This window comes from Podarcis bocagei, assembly GCF_964188305.1.
Source record: "Podarcis bocagei genome assembly, chromosome: 6".
Taxonomy (NCBI): domain Eukaryota; kingdom Metazoa; phylum Chordata; class Lepidosauria; order Squamata; family Lacertidae; genus Podarcis; species Podarcis bocagei.
Genome location: NC_138130.1, coordinates 49,687,190 through 49,705,045, shown reverse-complemented (window position 1 = coordinate 49,705,045; position 17,856 = coordinate 49,687,190). Strand labels below are relative to the sequence as shown.

The window sequence follows — 17,856 nt, the reverse complement described above, 5'->3', positions numbered from 1 at the left end:
GGCCAGACTCAACATTTTCCTTCTCTCTTTTGGCTTTGCATGCAGTGCTGCCAGGCGGTTTGCTACTCTGTTTGTCAATGTCGATGTTACCTCTGAGCCCCATGAGGTCTCCGCTCTGTGGTTCCTGTGGTATGTTAAACAGTGCGGTGGGACATCCAGGATATTTTCAACAACCAATGGAGGCCAGGTATAGTGAACTAGAACCCCTCCCCCCCCCGTTATTTGTGTTCAACAATTATGGCAATAATTTCAGACGTTCAGCTTGATTGAGTGAGGGTTGAATGTCTCCAGAGGGCAGAATCTGCCCTCCATGTTCTCCATGCACTGGCCACACCATCTCTGACATTGATATTTTTATTTGGAAGGTCTGAAGGGGGCTGAATGTGCTTAGTAGCCTCTTCTAGCTTGAAAGCCCCGATAACAGGATTCTTAGCTGTACAGAGGCTTCCAAACATGGCTAGAAGCCACCTTTAGACCTTCATGCTCAACATGTGAAGGTGCTGGGGGTGTGTAGCCCATCCAGAATAAAAATATTAATATGAAGGGGGTTCTATTGTGGTTCATCTGTTGCATCTGGGTATCATTTTAAGCCACCAATTTGGTCTGATGAACTATGTTGTGTGTTTTTTCTATCTTCCAGGAGAGGAAATTCATTGGAGGTTCTGGCCAAATTTGTGAGAAGATCATGGATTATCTAGGAGAGCTGGTTAAACTAGAGAAGCCTGTTACCTCCATTGATCAGACTGGTGAAAGTGTCATTGTGGAGACACTGGATCATGAAGCATACGAGGTGATTTAAAAGCTTACAGTTCTAATATATACAATGGTACCTCGGGTTAAGAACTTAATTCATTCTGGAGGTCTGTTCTTAACCTGAAACTGTTCTTAACCTGAAGCACCACTTTAGCTAATGGGGCCTCCCGCTGCCGCCACACGATTTCTGTTCTCATCCTGAAGCAAAGTTCTTAACCCGAGGTAATATTTCTGGGTTAGCGGAGTCTGTAACCTGAAGCGTATGTAACCTGAAGCGTATGTAACCCGAGGTACCACTGTACAAGGATTCTCTTTTTGTCATATAAGGAGAAGAGGATATAAAGGACATTTGTTAGTTGGGCGAAGAATCCCAACAAACAAAAATGTTCAAACGACTGTGTTCAATTGACTGCGTTAAATATCCACAGTTTGCTGTTATAAACATGAACAAATTATGCCTTGGACCTGTACACTTTCTCCCCCTCTCCTTCCTCTGTTTGTGAGAGAGGAGATGATAAACTTTCCTTCCTCATTCCTTCCTCATAGTTTACCCACAAAGCAGATCTCAAACACAGATCAAATTATGGTTTGGGATTGTGGTTTAGAAGCAAATAGAGTTTGCACAAACCATGATTTGCCAGGTTTGGACAACAAAATTGTGAGCAGGTTGCTGCAAACCAGGAATTAAAGATTTAATCTCCCTTCATACCCTGAGGAAGCAGGGAAGGGTAGAAGACTGTGTGTAAGCCATGGCTTGATTGCCATATCTCTATGCAATAATTGATTTGGTACAGTCAACTCATGTGGGAGTTACATTCTGGGGATAGTGCATAAAACCCAAATCGTGTATAGTCAAAACACACTGGATTCAATAGCAAGCAGGAATCCCAAAGTATTTCTTCCTTTTTACCCCCTTTCTGTCCCCTTTAAAAAAAATTTAAGGAAAATTACTAATGTGTAAAGCTTAAATGCATGCTGGTTGCAAGTTCCTTAATGAGTTTATGCTATTGTGCTTTCTTACTTCTAATTATTTCTCTTGACTGTTGTGACTGTACTCCTTTCTTGTGGCTGCTGTCCTCTTTGTTTTCCCAGGAGACGCCTGGGTATCTAAATGGTATCTAAAACTACCCTTGTGTTCTTTGTGTTGCGAAGAGCCTTTTCAACAATTTATTCAGCCATTTGGAAAAATTCAAAGGTCCCTTTCTGTCATCATTGGAAAAATTGCTTGTCGCTTTAAATTTCTGTGACCTGTAACCTGATGAGAAATTTGTATCCTCTTTTGTGAGTCAAATTTTCGTTGAAATGTAACCGGAAGTCACCTAGAATAACACAAGCAGTTTCAAGTATCCTGTGAAGATTGAGTTGATTTTTCTTTGTATTTCTTTTCAAGGCCCGGTATGTTATTAGTGCCATCCCTCCTGCACTTTGTATGAAGATTCACTTTAACCCACAGTTGCCTTCAATGAGGAATCAGTTGATCAGCCGGGTTCCTATGGGATCAGTCATCAAATGCATAGTATACTACAAGGAAGCATTCTGGAGGAAAAAAGGTATTTCTTGCTGATTGAAGGGAAGGGGCACATGCAGAATTGCCCTAAAGTATACTTTTTCCTTACATGTTGTTCTCATCCTGTCTTCTTCAGCATCATCTTAGAGAGACAGACACATAGATGGAGAGCTAGACAGGCACAATCTTGCTGTCTGTGGTTCCTTCACTGAAGGTTTTTGATACTGCTCATGGTAGGGAGGGAGGTGATATTATTATTATTATTATTACTCCCCTCCCTCCCATGCTGTTCCAAAGGGTCCCCCCAATCCTCTGGCAACTTCAGGGGAAGGGAGGAAGTGGAGAAAGTTGTCTTCCACCACCATTCCCTTCCAGTAGCATGGATGAAGTCTGGATCCAACCCACATGTTGAAATAGATGCATAAAGTGTGTGTGTTCTTGAATCCCAAAGTGACTAATAATTCTAATAATTAAAAGCAAACAATTAAAGCTAACAATTAAACCAAACATTAACATTAAGATGGTGGAACAGCCGTGAAGAGACAATGCATATTAAAACCAAAGGCAGCAAAATAACCCTTACTAAGACAGCATTTTAAAGGGAGTCTAAAAGGCCTGAGCAAATAGTGCCGAAAAGATACTGGACCCTCCCTGGGGAAGGTGCTTTGAAGATGGGGTTACGTCTTTTATCTTTATGATTAATGTGGTGCACTATGGAGAGCAAGATCTTATGCAAAGAGTTGTCGATATTCTCTGTGCCTGAAGAATTACCATGGTAACCCAGAATCTGGCAGCCACCCAAAAACTATCCATTTCTCTCTCTTTTTTAAAGCCTGCTGTTACCTCACACAGTTGCAGAGTACAATATAGGAACCTCAGAAACTTCTAGAAATCCAGACATAATGGTGGTGCATGGCACTTTTAGGGCTCAACTCTTGGCATCTCCCAGAAGGCCAATTGGTATAGTGGTTAGAATGCTGGACCACTCAGCCAAGAAGCTGACTGGATACCCTCGAACCAGTTGCTTTCTCTCAGCCTGGTCTATGTCACAGGGTTGTTGTGAAGATGAAATGGACAGGGGCAGAACCACACATGCCACCTTGAGCTCATTGGAGGAAAGTGTAATAATAACTAAAATACAATCAATCAATCAATCAATCAATCAATATCCACAGTTAAGTGATCTTGGGGACATTAGTCTAGGTGGGAATAATTCTTCCTGGGACCTACTAGGAGGGCTTTCTAAAGGCCCTTTCACTATGTAGTTTCTCCCAACCACTTTAAGTAGCTGTGTATTGTGACTTTTAAATTGCTGCATATACATTGCATTAAATTTAATGTTCCTGTGGTGCCCCTGTTGTCAAGAGATGTTGTTAAGATGTATTATTTAGAGGCATGAGAGTGACATAGTTGTTAGAACTACCTAGATTACTGATACATGGATTCACTTTTCACTCCCATTTCAGATTATTGTGGCACCATGATAATTGAAGATGAGGATGCAGCTATTGGTTTGACACTAGATGACACTAAACCCGATGGAAGTTTTCCAGCAATAATTGGGTAAGGAATACTGAAAAGCCACCTTCTGAGTCTTTTAAGAGAGGAAGAGAATCAGAAATGAAATGTGAAGAGAGTATCATTTGTGTCTTGACTTAAGCATGTACCATACATGCTTGACTTGAGCAACTGTACCATACAGTTGGAACATCATTCTTTATGGAAAATCAAGAGGACATTGGCTTTATATGTCCTGTAGGGTATAAAAAGCTGTCTGTGAAGAAGAATTCTTGTCTCAGTCTACTATGTTTGAGTTTGCACCTATTTAGTTTATAACCTGCATACCTTTTCATATGTTATGTAAAGTACGGGAAGAGAAATAATGGGTCCCTCATTCTTTCACACATTTTTTGGTAACATGCAAGTGTGGAGTTTCTTATTTCCTGTGTGTACCGTGCATAAGCTGTGCCAACCAGGTGTCAAGTGCCCTTGGGTGCTTCCATGAGAAAAATCCATTCTTCCCCTTTTCCACAATGTCATAGAAGGAGAGACAAAGTGAGATGGCTGGTGTTTCTGTGTTGTCACACCGCGTGGAAAGATGCTACCTGCATGCAAGTCTGCATAAGTCTTGAAAGAGGACTTTATGACATGTTTGAAAACCACCGGCATCATATGGTCTTAATCTAAACTATAATTATTATTGATTCTATTATGATGATAGAAGTAAGAGTCTGTTCTATATTATTGTATTTTAGTTTTATCCTTGCTCGGAAATGCAGAAAATTGACTCACCTCACCGCAGAGGAAAGGTATGAACAATAAACCTCTGGATTTTGTTTCTGGAAGCCCAAGATGTTCCTTTCTTTCCATTCCCATATGGACTTCCCTGATTTTGTATGTGAGCTGGAACCGGTCTGTGACCGAAATAATAAATTCATTCATTCATATGGTGGTAGAATCAGTGGAGACTGACCCACTAGGGCAAGTGGAGCACTGTTCCACCAGCCTCAACCAACCCTCCGCCAGGCCTTTGGTCAGGGCGCAGCCTGACTCCCTCCTCTGGCAACCTGCACATAATTCTACTTAATTGGTTGCCATCAATTTGATTTAATTAATTTTTATGATGAAATATTTTTAGATTGTGTGATTATTTGATTGATTATTTTATTGTTGTTAGCCGCCCTGAGCCCGGCTTTGGCTGGGGAGGGCGGGATATAAATAAAATTTATTATTATTATTATTATTATTTCTTACTTACAGCCAGACCAGGTGGTTGCACTGCTAGTCAAGTTCCTCCTCCTTACTCCCAGTGTTGCCCCATGTAAAGCTCAGCAGCAAAGACCTTTATGCACTAACAGGTCTATGCAGCTGTTTAAACTTTCTTGACAAGCCATTCATTTTATTGGGGTTTTTTGGGGGGGTGTATTGTTTTGTGGTTTGTTGTGCTTGTATATCTTGTGCACTGCTTTACATCTTCTACATGAGCAGGCAGCATACAAATATTCTTTGTAAATAAACAAATAAATGATTCTGCTGCAAATATATTTCATATAGGTTTTGACTCCCAGGACAAAATGGAGTCAAGGAAGTAATGATGTTTTTGATGGTTTCAATGGTCTCCAAATTAATGCTGTTTGATATTTGCTAAGTTTAAAGTATTTCATTTGGTGCGTAGTTACTACAACTCCCCAGTCCAGAAATTGATATATGCAATGACGGTCATAACATCTATACCAACATAGTGCGAGAGGGTGGGCCTGGAGTCAGCCTTGTTCTTGCAACAGGTGATGAGCGCTGTGCATCCATGGGGATGGGGGAACTCCTCCTGCAGCACTCTTTGTGTATGTGGGAACATGTCCAGAAGACCCACCAATGATGCATCAAAGCTTCTTTTCATGCATGGATTCCACCTTTGCCTTTGTGCAATTTCAGTATGCGCCCAATCCGTTTATGTGAGTCATTTGTGAAACTGGCTCATAGCAAGCACAGGGGATACGATGCAACTACTGTGACACAGAGCAGCCTGTAATGCATTTTTTAAAAGTGAGAATCCCACTGATCAGCCATTGGGTGGGGAAAGGAAAGGGGGTCATTTCCATTTGCTTGTATCTTCCTATGAACAGGAAATTGGCAAAGCTTTGTTTTAGCCTTTTAAAGGAAGAGTTCCATGCATACAGGCCCAGCTATTCAAACTGCACACAGAGGATCTGTTTGCACATGTGGCTACTCAGTAGGGCCATCCAGAGAAATTTTGCTACCTGAGGAAAAGCAGAAAAGGCAGAGTCTCCAAGGCTGGCCGAGTCATTTTGGTACCCAAGGCAGAAAATCCCACAAGCACCACTTCCCCCTCCCTCACTTTAAAAATGCAACAATAATGTTTGCTGCCTGTTTGTGACACTCCAGTAAGCTGCCCCAGGTGGCAGTCTCACTCAGAAGGCCAGCAGCCCAACAACAGGGCTAGCCTTGTTGCTGCTGATGTTGTATGCAGACTGTGTGTGGGGTGGTGGTCCCTAGCAGGCTCAGGCCCATGATGTTTATGAGGGCCTTTAGAATGTATAGCCCCAATCCCTGTAAATATTAATCTTAAAAACTGAGGTGATAAAATCCAGATTCAGAGCAAACTATAGTTTGTTTCAGAAACAAAAGCTCAGTAATATGTATTTTCTTGTATTTCTGCTATAGGAAAAGAAGGATCTGTGAGCTCTATGCAAAGGTGTTGGGATCCCAGGAAGCCTTGCATGTAAGAGGAGAATATATATTGTTTTTATTAATGATTAGCTCTCATGATACAACTAGCAGGGATTCATGCATTCTCCTCCTTTAGCAGATGATTTCTAGTAATTTTTTTGTATGACAGTACTCTGGCACCAAATCTTCCTCTAGGGCTCCAGGACAGTTCTTGGACATCTTTTGGAAGATTTATAAGACTAGTCATCTTGGATTAGTTTTCTGAGGTCATGGTCCATGAAGCTGGACACACAATCCATGACCTCAGAAAACCAGTAGGTTGACTTTGAGTGTTAGTATTTGGGAATATTTCACATTATGTGGATCTCAGTCAACCACGTGAGGGTTTTCAAAGATGTATTTTGCATTTCAATTTTTTCAAAGATGGACTGAGAACAGCAAGCACTTGCTATATTTTTTGTACCTTATTATAATACATTTCTAAGAAACCTTTAACAAAGCAGCGGGGCAGAGCGGGATTAAAGTTTATGTGTGTTACCCATTTTCTTTTCTCTTTTAAAGTATTTTTACCTACACTTTTAAATGTGCTACCTGACCTGTATTTTCAAATTGGAGTGGCTTTAGCTGTAAATAGATGTGTAAATTTTGAAGTGACATGAGAAAACACTGGGTACTCCTCACAGATCTCTGAAATAAGTTTTCTGTTGTTTTTTTTACGCTTCCTCTGTTACTTTTAACCCTGTTAACTCTGCCTTTCTAGCCAGTACACTATGAAGAGAAGAACTGGTGTGAAGAACAGTATTCTGGGGGGTGCTATACAGCCTATTTCCCACCAGGGATAATGACTCAGTTTGGAAGGTATGTTAACAATAAGCAAGGATGTTTCATTACAGTAAGAAACCTGAGGAGATGATAACGTATGAAACACAATTCCCTAGCTTGTGATTACGCGATGACTGGCAGGAGGGTTGCATTTGTTTCAGCAGTTAATAAAAACTGTAATCAGATTCATGTTTTGTTGTTGATTGGCGACCATGCCTTTAATGAGTTAATTAGCTCCAAACAGCTCAGTCCTATGCAAGAGATCCCAGGAAAGTGAAAGTGTGCATCCTTAATTAAAGGGGTACTAGAACGTCTAAGTGTTGGTGAGAGTTTGCAGGTGTTCAGTAAAAGTAACTTCCTCACTCAAGATAAAGCATTTATTATTTGGAAATATCTTAAGCATATTATCTGAAGCAAAGGTTTTATACTTATATCAGTGCCATTAGCCTTGAGCATCCTTGCATACATAACAGCTCTGATTAACATTCAGTTACAACTCTTGAGTTTATAATATGTCTCTAATAAATCAAAGTAGTAAGCTAACAAATTACGTAATTAGTGTTGGAATTCAATGCCTTTGCTCAACAAGGGTGCTCTGTATGTGAACTCAGATTTCTGTGCCTTGAAAACTTTCTGTATCAGAAGACTGTTACTCAATTCTAGTCACCTTTCCTCTCTTCAGAAAGGATTTCATAAAGTTGGAAAAGGGGGCCAGAAGCAATCTGCCATAGGTTGCAATGCTGATGTGGTAGAATGATATTAGGAATGCTCTTGTCTGACTTACGATTAGAGAAATGGGTCCCTCATGCTTTCCATATTCTGTGCCTCTTTTAAAGGGTAATTCGTGAGCCAGTTGGGAGAATCTTCTTTGCAGGCACCGAGACGGCTTCAGAATGGAGCGGCTACATGGAAGGTGCAGTGCAGGCTGGAGAGAGAGCCGTCAGAGAGGTACAGTGAGCCCTGAGTAACAAGGCCTTGTGAGGCTGCAATCCTATACTCACGGATCTAGGAGTAAGCCCCATTGGACTCAATGGGGTTTTTTCTTTCATAGGGGCATATAGGATTGCACTGCTGATATGTCTGAATAAAGGGCAATTGTATTTGTTGGTTAAAACATTTGTATTCCACGGTTTGGCCAAGCAATTTAAGAGACACCCATTAAAAGCAAATAATCAACAAAAACAATCAAGCCACCAAAATGGGAAAGTCAGTACATAAAATCACAGAAGGAAGGGTAGTGGTGGTCAAATGAATCCCAAAATGTGACCAAAGAAAGGAAAATGGACTGGAATTCTAATAAAGTGGAGCCTCCCTTGAGAGAGGGTTGCAAAACATGGATGCCACAACTGAACAGGCCCTGTCTCACCAGCTGGATCTCTCATGGCTGCGGACTGCTGAACACATACTCTGGTTGTAACTGTGCTTAAAATAATGCAATGCATTTTAAAATTGGAAAGAGAGCTTGAAATTCGACATTGGAGATTAGGGGAGGCCTGTAGTATTTTGGACTATTCCCAGGAAACCGTCCATTTTAAAGCCAGTTGAAACTTTACTTGGTTTGCAGATGCAGGATTTATGCATCTGTGGGGGCGATGTTTGGCCTAGCTTGTTTTGATATGCCCTTAAATCTTGGACCTTTCTGATAAATTTGCTTTACGTGTGAATTTGTGCACCTCCCACTCATTTCAGAAAGATCTGAAACCTTGGCGTGCATTTAGTGTATAATTTTTGGGAAGCCTTTACCAAGTTATTTGGAAATAAAAGGAAGCCATGTAAATGTTATCTTGATTTTTAGATATTGCACTCAATGGGGAAGATTTCGGAAGCAGAAATTTGGAAGTCAGAACCAGAATCACTCGTAAGTTTGCAGTTCTTCCTTTAAGGTGAAATAGCGCTGCATTATTATTAATTTTATCAACCATTTCATGACATGCTTTATACAGGATCTGTAACTAACAGTGAAACCTGTGCATGCCTTGTCACAAGCAAGTCCTGCATAATTCCATGGCTCTTAGTTATACCCAAATAGATGTGACTAAGATTGCCACCTAAGAAGAACATCACATTTGCCTGACACTAATAGTGAATGTTCTTTCATCCAGGATGTCCCAGCCCTGCCAATCACTACCACCTTTTGGGAAAGGAACTTGCCTTCTGTACCTGGACTCCTCAAGTTTTTTGGCTTCTGTGCTCTCTTGACATCAGCGACTGCAGTTGGGCTCTGCACATTTAAAAGGGGACTTCTGGTGAAAAACTGAAAATCAATCTGTGAATCTAATAAGAATTGGCAGATTTGTGTGCATTTGCAGGTTCATTTTACTCTTGCCAGGTAGCGATGAATGCAATTCACAATTATCCCATGTATTTCTCCTATGAAACTTTATCTTGCAAAACGGTCCAATATGTATTTCTGAGGCCAGTACAAAGTGGGCTGTTGTTGTTATTATTATTATTTTGGTTATTTTTTTAAAAGTGGTCTGGTGGAGCCCAGTGTATTGCCATGACATTTTCCTTTTTTACAAAATCAACTACTATGTTGATCTCACCACAGTGGCAAAGCAAAAATCATTGCACAGTGGGAGAAAAGTAGTTGATCGAACATTTCCATTGCCTCCAAATGTTTTGGGAGAATGATAATTAAATGAAGAGATTATATGAGAGAATAAATTCCAGGATCAACATTCTACACAAATTTAGGGGTCTATTTCTTCAGAAGTACTTTTTGGTTTCTGTTCTTGGGGTTTGTTTTTTTGCAGAGAAGGGTTGTCAAAAAGCTGGAAGGGGTCTCTTTTTTTGAGGGATTCCACTCCATGGCACATTTTCTAGCACACATAGGCAAACTACTATTCAACCATGTGTTAACTCTAAGAATGCAAGAGCAGTTACACCTGAGTGAACCCAACGAATGAAAACACACATTTTTAAGGCTTGAGTTATGTGTTTGCAAATATTTTATTTTACATGGCCAAGCCTTAATCTGGTCATTAAAAATACTAGGACCAGATTAAAGTGTGCAAGGGGGTTGGGGGGCATTGATGCTGTTGGGACTCCTGGTTAGACACCCTCCCCCTTGTCACTTCCTGCCTTTGACTTGTGGCATTATGAAGAACTAGGAATGGAGGAAAAGTGTAAATCACTACGCACTCAGATTTGGACTTTCCGAAACAGTATGTGAATCGGAGCACAGTTCTCTGCATTTTTGTGGTGCACTTGTCCAATCAAGCAATGTTCACAATAATGCAGGTATTAGGAGGAAGATGTTAGTAAAAAAAAGATAACATTTAAAATGCAGATGGGGAAATAGGTTTGTTAAAAAGTGTACATTAGCCAAAGTTGCGTAAAGCTTTTGTGTTTATTAGGAGAAATTCGCTCTAACATGCCGGTGAATTTTCGTGAGTATTTCTTAAAACATGGCAAATTGCTGCAAAATGTTGAGAACTGAATTTAAGACGGGGAAAATGTGAAACTTGAGAGAACCAAAATGGACACATCCTTCCATCTGAAGAAGGAACCTATCAACTCAGGCTAAATACAGGTGCAAATCCTAGTTAGGGGTCATTTCCAGTGTTGCTTTTCCTTTCTCATGTCTTTGGCTGTACAAATCAGGGAATAAATTACCAAAGATGATAATCTACAAGGAGCAGCCATATACTGAATCAGAAAATTGGTCCATCTAGGTAATATCTACCAACAGGTTCTGGTTCTTAAGTAGATGCCCATCAACTTAGATCTTTAAGCTGGAGGTGTAACCTGGGAGCTTCTACAGCCAAAGCCTGCTCTCAGCCAATGGCCTCTCAAAACAGCATTGTGATGATTATCACATGGAACTTGTTGACGCTGTTTTGTGAATTGTGAAAGATTCCTGTCTGTCATCTTAATCTGACCACTGCAGTGTTATGAAGACTCGTGTACCCTGAGCATTTAGAAACGCCTGGCATTGTGAGTAGCTGAGGAAAGAAAACCAGTGCTGCACTTCACACAGGGAGGGACCAACATGAACTTCGGCAGTATGTGGGCAAAAGAGAGGAAATAATATTGAGCTGGACAAAGAACTGTGCATGGTACAAGAGTTCAGCTCCCTAGATATTCCCTTTTAGATTTTGGGTTTCCAAAAACATGCAGGCACCCAAACATTTCTAAGCTTTTCTATATGAGTACTGGACACTTAACTACTACTACTTATTTTTTAAATTAAAACATGATTTTCAGGATCCCAGCTTCAGCAATAGATACTTGATTTTGAATTTTGAAAACCGTATCATATGGAAAGGTATCTTAAAACTAACATGGAGTCCATGTCTACCTCTGAGGCTATGGGAAAGGTCCTTTCAAGAACCTTGTCATACTTGCATCATCTTGAAGATCCATTATTTTAAAAGTGTATACAAATGATACTAGCTTTCTTTTGCACTTCCTGGATTTGCAGTAGGAACTAACACTTACTGTTGTCCAAAATCTATGTTTACTTCCTATCTGATATTAACATCCTCATCAGGTTGAAATGATTTATTATTTCTATGTGTGAAAGTGCTTCTGCTTTGGTTTCTAATGAGATGGCACACAGGAAGTACACTGTGGGAAGGGTCTTGAAGCCCATTTTTTACCCACAAAATGGAACTGCAACATCTTGCTGCTCAAGTAGCTCCAATGAAATCAAGACGGCCAACTAGAATGGCATTTCAGAATGCCAGATTTCAATCTGTTGGGAAGTCTGTTGCTTGCCTCTGGCAAGAATTAAGCTGTTTCTCTGTGCTCTGGCTATGCAGTGTGCCACTGTGAACTGAAGGCACCAATTTAACTTGAGAGAGCATCTCTTAGGACTTTGAAAGACAGAGGAACAAGCTATAGGACAGACATGATGTTTCTTTTGGGGTATTATGGAAGAGTCATGTTCTTACAAAAAGATTTCCAAGTCTTGGAGTTGTTTTGCATTTTTTTTCTAAACTAGGATTACCTTTTACTAATGGCATTGTGATTCCCTGGGAGTTACATATGTATACAGTCATACCTCGGGTTAAACATGCTTCAGGTTGAGCGTTTTCAGGTTACACTCTGCAATGACCCAGAAGTAACGGAGCATGTTACTTCCGGGTTTCGCCACTCGTGCATGCGCAGACACTCAAAATGACGTCACACGCATGTGCAGAAGCGGCAAATCGTGACCTGTGCAGATGCGCAGACACGGGTACGTTCGCTTCAGGATGCGAACGGGGCTCTGGAACAGATACCGTTCGCATCCAGAGGTACCACTGTATTTATACAACTTCCAAGTTACATCCCTTGACCAAAATGGAATGCCAAGGTTTATTAGCTTTTGGCCTGATGAATTTACTATCCTCTTCCTTTGGGTGGTATTATGTTTTTTGTTTATATTCTTTGGACAGACAGGTTTGTTAACAATATCCCAGGGCTCCTGTTATGAAGATATTTTCCCTTTTTCATAATGGATCACTTTTCCACAGTTTACTCGTGGGTACAGAGGAAATTTTAGGGCAGTAGCCAGAACCTGAGAATGCAACTGCTTTTCAGAAACAGAAATCGGTTGCACATTAAAGTCTTACCTCTGGTCTGGAAGTTGGCCTATGAGATTTGGTGGATGAATGATCCTGCCTTTAGGCAAGAGGTTGAACTTGCTGAACTTCTGTTCTTTCATCAACATTTCTTGGAAGCATGTCCCACATATTTCAATATAACTTTCTTCTACATCAATCCATGAATGGAAACAGGTTTCTGGGCATGAATTTACAATAACAGTATAAAAGTATAAAAGGTTGCTATGGGAAAACCCCAAGCCAACACATGGTGCGGGTACCACTAAGCTCCAGCACCATGCAAAGAATTTAAAGTGCCTGCCATCTCCAATCACCTCTTTAGCTGAGGAGAAAACAAGAACTGGGGTCAATACAGGGATGATGTTTTCTTCAACCTTCTTATCTACCAAGTGATTAATCTTTCAGAGCTGATAAATGCTGATCATACCTAAGATAATGTGGGGAAAGGAGAAGAGGAGGGTTTTACAAGCCAAATACTGGGCACTCAGCATGTTGCAATCCCCCCTCTAAGGCTAGGACCAACATCTTTAAGAGCAGCGTGTTTTATTCTCATGAATTTATAAACTTCTCTGAGAGTTCAGAACCAAAATCAGGGTCAGATGGGAGAAGGAAGATGCAAACTGTTAAGCTGTCACCTCATAAATTGTTTGTGTTAGACTTCATAAAATGACAGCGTCTTAATCTTTTGAGGTGTGTTTCGTTAACTTACAACCGACTGTTTTGCATCATACTTTAACTAGCATCCTATTTCTTGTTTATGGACAAAAATGTGTATGATGTCATACAACATTACAGGAAAAGAACACAGAGGTTGCCTTGCTTGGATCCTCAGATGAAATGTCCATCTAAGGTTGTACTCTATCAATGTGTAGTGCAAGCCTTAGAAGTAAGTGCCACTGAGTTTGGTGGGATTTACTCTGTGGTCTAAACCACAGAGCCTAGGGCTTGCCGATCGAAAGGTTGGTGGTTCAAATCCCCGCGACAGGGTGAGCTCCCGTTGCTCGGTCCCAGCTCCTGCCAACCTAGCAGTTCGAAAGCATGTCAAAGTGCAAGTAGATAAATAGGTTCTTTGGGAAGGTAAACAGCTTTTCCATGCACTGGTCTGGTTTTGCCAGAAGTGGCTTAGTTATGCTGGCCACATGACCCGGAAAAACTGTCTGCGGACAAACGTCGGCTCCCTCGGCCAGTAACGTGAGATGAGCACCACAACCTTAGAGTCATTCACTACTGGACTTAATTGTCAGGGGTCCTTTATCTTTACCTTTTTAAGTGGATATAGGACTGCAGCCTCCATTGGTTAGCTAGGTGCCTCTGTGGAGCTTACAAGAAGGGCATAACAGAGATTTCCCTTCACACTAGGAATTTAATTACTTCCTCTGAAAGGCATTATAGGACTGTAAGGCACATAACACAGCATGGAGTTTGATGACATTTTTAAGTAAGTGCTTGTTCTGTGCAGTGCCACTTGACTCTCTGCGATATGTGATTGGAAATCTGACACAATTTTAAAACTGCACTTCACTGATTCAGTAAAGACAGCATGTATGCTGCTATGGCTACAATATTTTTTAATGAATGTCTGGGTCAGTGTTTTATTTGACCAGGGTGCTTATTGTAAGTTCACCCTAGTGCCACAGTTTGGATGGCCCTTGTTGAGCCACATCGCCAAAGGGTGTGTGTGTGTGTGTGTGTGTGTGTGTGTGTGTGTGTACATGCCCAATTCTGGAATGGGCAGCAGGCTACAATGCCAGCATCTTTCGAGGGAGCCAGACAATCCATTCATCACTTCATTTGTTTATTGAAGGGGTGTGTGTGTGCGCGCACATGTGTGCATGTGTGTGTTGTGGATAATGAATTCAACTATTTTGGCATAGAGGCATGCCCCACTGTCAATTGCAGTACTCAGATCAATATGTCAAATTGTGGGAAAGTGACACTTAGGACATAGTGAACTAAGGACTCTGTGCACCATTGATGTCGATGAAGGCTGTTGAATAAGAGGCGCACGGTAACATTTCACTGTATCTTTTCTGTAAATGACTATGGTGCTGCCCTACAGGTTAAAGATAAGGTTGCAAAAATTGGAGGGGAAGGAATGTAGAGAGTCCAGGAGACAATGAAGAGAAAAAGGTGCTGCTAAGTGTGCACTAATTGCCCCTTATATCAATGCATTTGAAAGCCATTGTATCTGTTCATATACTGCAGAGCTGTAACTATTGTATTGCTGTTTTAAATGTCAAAGGGGTCAGAAAAATCAGCTGTTGTACTTGGCAGTGAGAATTGGTGCATAGTTCATTAATGGGCCCCTCTCTGCACCCAGTCAGATGAATATTCTGGCAATACCCTGTTAAAGAAACAATGTCATCTTTGCTGCAAGATGTCCTGTTCCAAGATAACACCTGAATTCTAATTATCAGCAGAAATCAAGCAGATTATTAAGTGCTGGAGAGAAGACCAATGCCAACATTTTAAAACCGCTGACCTGTTCACATAGAGATTAACTTAACATACCTATAAGCAGCCAGCTTCAAGTACGTCTACTCTTATCTGTCTTTGAGATCTGATCCCTGCATGTCCACACTGGGTTGAAGTTGTACTGGCCCCAGCTGATCTGCATGGGGATCTGCTCTGCAGGGCCTGGATGAGCAGTGGTGTCTGCATGACACTTATATTTTTTTCAGTGATTTTAACTAAGTTTTCTCTGGTAGGAATATCCTGGCAGCAGATATGAAGAAGTGCAGGAAAAGTTGCAATACTGTGATATCTGAAGAACATTTAGCATGCATCTCCTAAAGGCTGGGACACTAAAAAGCTGTCCATGAGTAAAATTTCAGTTTTTCAAACTCAAAAATTAACACTTAAAAATCTTTATATGCATGCATTCTGGCCACAAAAACACATGCACATGAGAATTAATACATTCACCGTCTTGGATGTTGGCCTGTCCAAATCTGCAGTGATTTTTTAAATAGTGGCTCACTTTTCAGAAAGGTCCTCCATGCTCATTAACACTCTCAGAAAGAGAAGGGCTCTACTTTATCCTAAAGGGATGGACTCTACTTCCTCTAGCTGATTTCATCTTCTGGAAAGTCCCATTCCCCCAAGAGGTTCAGTTTATGGAACTGAAACTAGCATAACATTAGTCTAGAATATTACTGTGCTTTAAGAACTGTGTCCAGAGGCAGGCTTCTAAAGTTTAAGCCTATTTTGAAGTGTGGAGAAATAAAATATTTGCTTCGCAGAAAAGGAAAAATTACAACACACTAGGAAAGTGTGTGCTTGAAAACTGGAAGAGCTAATCCGCAGGAGACCTGGGCAAGTTTGCACAGTGCAATTAAAAGTTAACAGTTCTCCCTAAATAAATGTACCCATTGATTAAACATAATATTCCTTCCAGCACCTTCATCCCTGAAACCTTATTAATGGTTTCTGTTCTAGTGGAAATAAAAGTGAAAATCTTCAAAGCAGGTTTTTAAAAAGGGGTTTTTAAATTAAATAAATTATACTGATCTAACCTGCAGCTGAGCTTTCTTCTCCTTTGATCACATACTAGTACTAGTCGTCGTATCTGTTTTGTACAAGTGTAACATCACAGTATCGAGATATGGATTCAGTCAGTCATGGTTTGTTTGTGCCTTACATGATTGTGGCGTTTTCTTAAGTGCCTCTGTGGTGGCTATCTCGTCTTGAGTCCCTTATTATGTTCCTTTTTCTGTTCTAGATATTTTTATCTGGCAGCTGTGAACCTTTTTAAAAGTTCAACTCAAAGGAATAAACATTGCCACACTGAATGTCTTTTGTTGTTTTTAATTTTTGGCAGTCCCTGCATTCCATTGGTGCATTGATTTGGTCAAGGTGTGATGTTGGAAAAATGCCCTGGGAAGGCTGCAAGCTTCCCAAGTCTTCGGAGTGTCTCTTCGGTGCCCCTCTCTGGCTGTAAATCTCCTTCAGTCCAGAGTAGCTGGTAATAATCGATCCTTCTTTCCTGAAAAGAGCACGCCAGTCTTCTGGTATATCATAGCAGAAGAAAGATTCAATCGTAGTTCTAAAACTACTTTATTTACAGTCTTATATACAGAAGACTCCATCAGTACGTCTGTGCTCTCTGAACACCAGTACAGAAACCTGTGACACACCCAGAAGTGAAACTAACTTCCAATAGTACTCAGAAGGAAGAGATAATACAGACTTCCTTTCTCACGCTCTCTCAGACACTCACATGATTTATACAATCATAGTACCACTCGCTGGAGCAGCTTCGATAGATAGAAATCCTAACAGGTGATACCCAATGCATTTACATCCATGGATATCAATGGGTTTACTGTATGAGGTGGATATCACTCATATTTTCTAGTTAAGAAGAAGAAGAAGAAGAGGAAGAAGAAGAAGAAGAAGAAGAAGAAGAAGAAGAAGAAGAAGAGGAGGAGGAGGAGGAGGAGGAGGAGGAGGAGTTTGGATTTTATATCCCGCTTTATCACTACCCTAAGGAGTCTCAAAGTGGCTAACATTCTCCTTTCCCTTCCTCCCCCACAACAAACACTCTGTGGGGTGAGTGGGGCTGAGAGACTTCAGAGAAGTGTGACTAGTCCAAGGTCACCCAGCAGTTGCATGTGGAGGAGCAGAGATGCAAACCCGGTTCACCAGATTACGAGTCTCCCGCTCTTAACCACTACACCACACTGGCTCTCATTACACCACTACACCATACTGGCTCTCATAGTTGCTTATGGCAGGGGTGGCTAACTCATAGTTGCTTATGGCAGGGGTGACTAACTCTTTCTGTCACCCTTGGCCAACCTGCTAGGGGTTACATGACAGTGGTAGATGTTACCACTCATGCAAGTCTACAGGCATGTCCACAGAGAAGCACGGAGCCCCACCTCTTCAGCTGATCTGCATGGATCAGCCAAGGAAATGAGTATCATCCTCTCGCCATCCATCAAATTATCCATCAGTTGATGAGGGAAAGGACAATTTGCCTCCCCTTCAGAGAGCTGGGCTGGATATATATAGTTTTAATCATCACCACAA

General features: G+C 41.0%; 1 protein-coding gene across 1 annotated transcript in view; it reads left to right on the top strand.

Moving 5' to 3' along the window:
- Positions 1-10,635, top strand: part of LOC308588661 (amine oxidase [flavin-containing] B-like) — a 38,228-nt gene extending 27,593 nt beyond the window's left edge. The window contains exons 6-15 of the mRNA XM_081197190.1: positions 46-187; positions 641-790; positions 2,144-2,303; positions 3,727-3,823; positions 4,516-4,569; positions 6,443-6,500; positions 7,209-7,306; positions 8,107-8,218; positions 9,066-9,128; positions 9,373-10,635. Coding sequence (XP_081053316.1) covers positions 46-187; positions 641-790; positions 2,144-2,303; positions 3,727-3,823; positions 4,516-4,569; positions 6,443-6,500; positions 7,209-7,306; positions 8,107-8,218; positions 9,066-9,128; positions 9,373-9,528 — 1,090 coding nt within the window. The 3' untranslated portion in view covers positions 9,529-10,635. The remainder of the gene's footprint in view (positions 1-45; positions 188-640; positions 791-2,143; positions 2,304-3,726; positions 3,824-4,515; positions 4,570-6,442; positions 6,501-7,208; positions 7,307-8,106; positions 8,219-9,065; positions 9,129-9,372) is intronic.
- Positions 10,636-17,856: the final 7,221 nt, after the last annotated feature.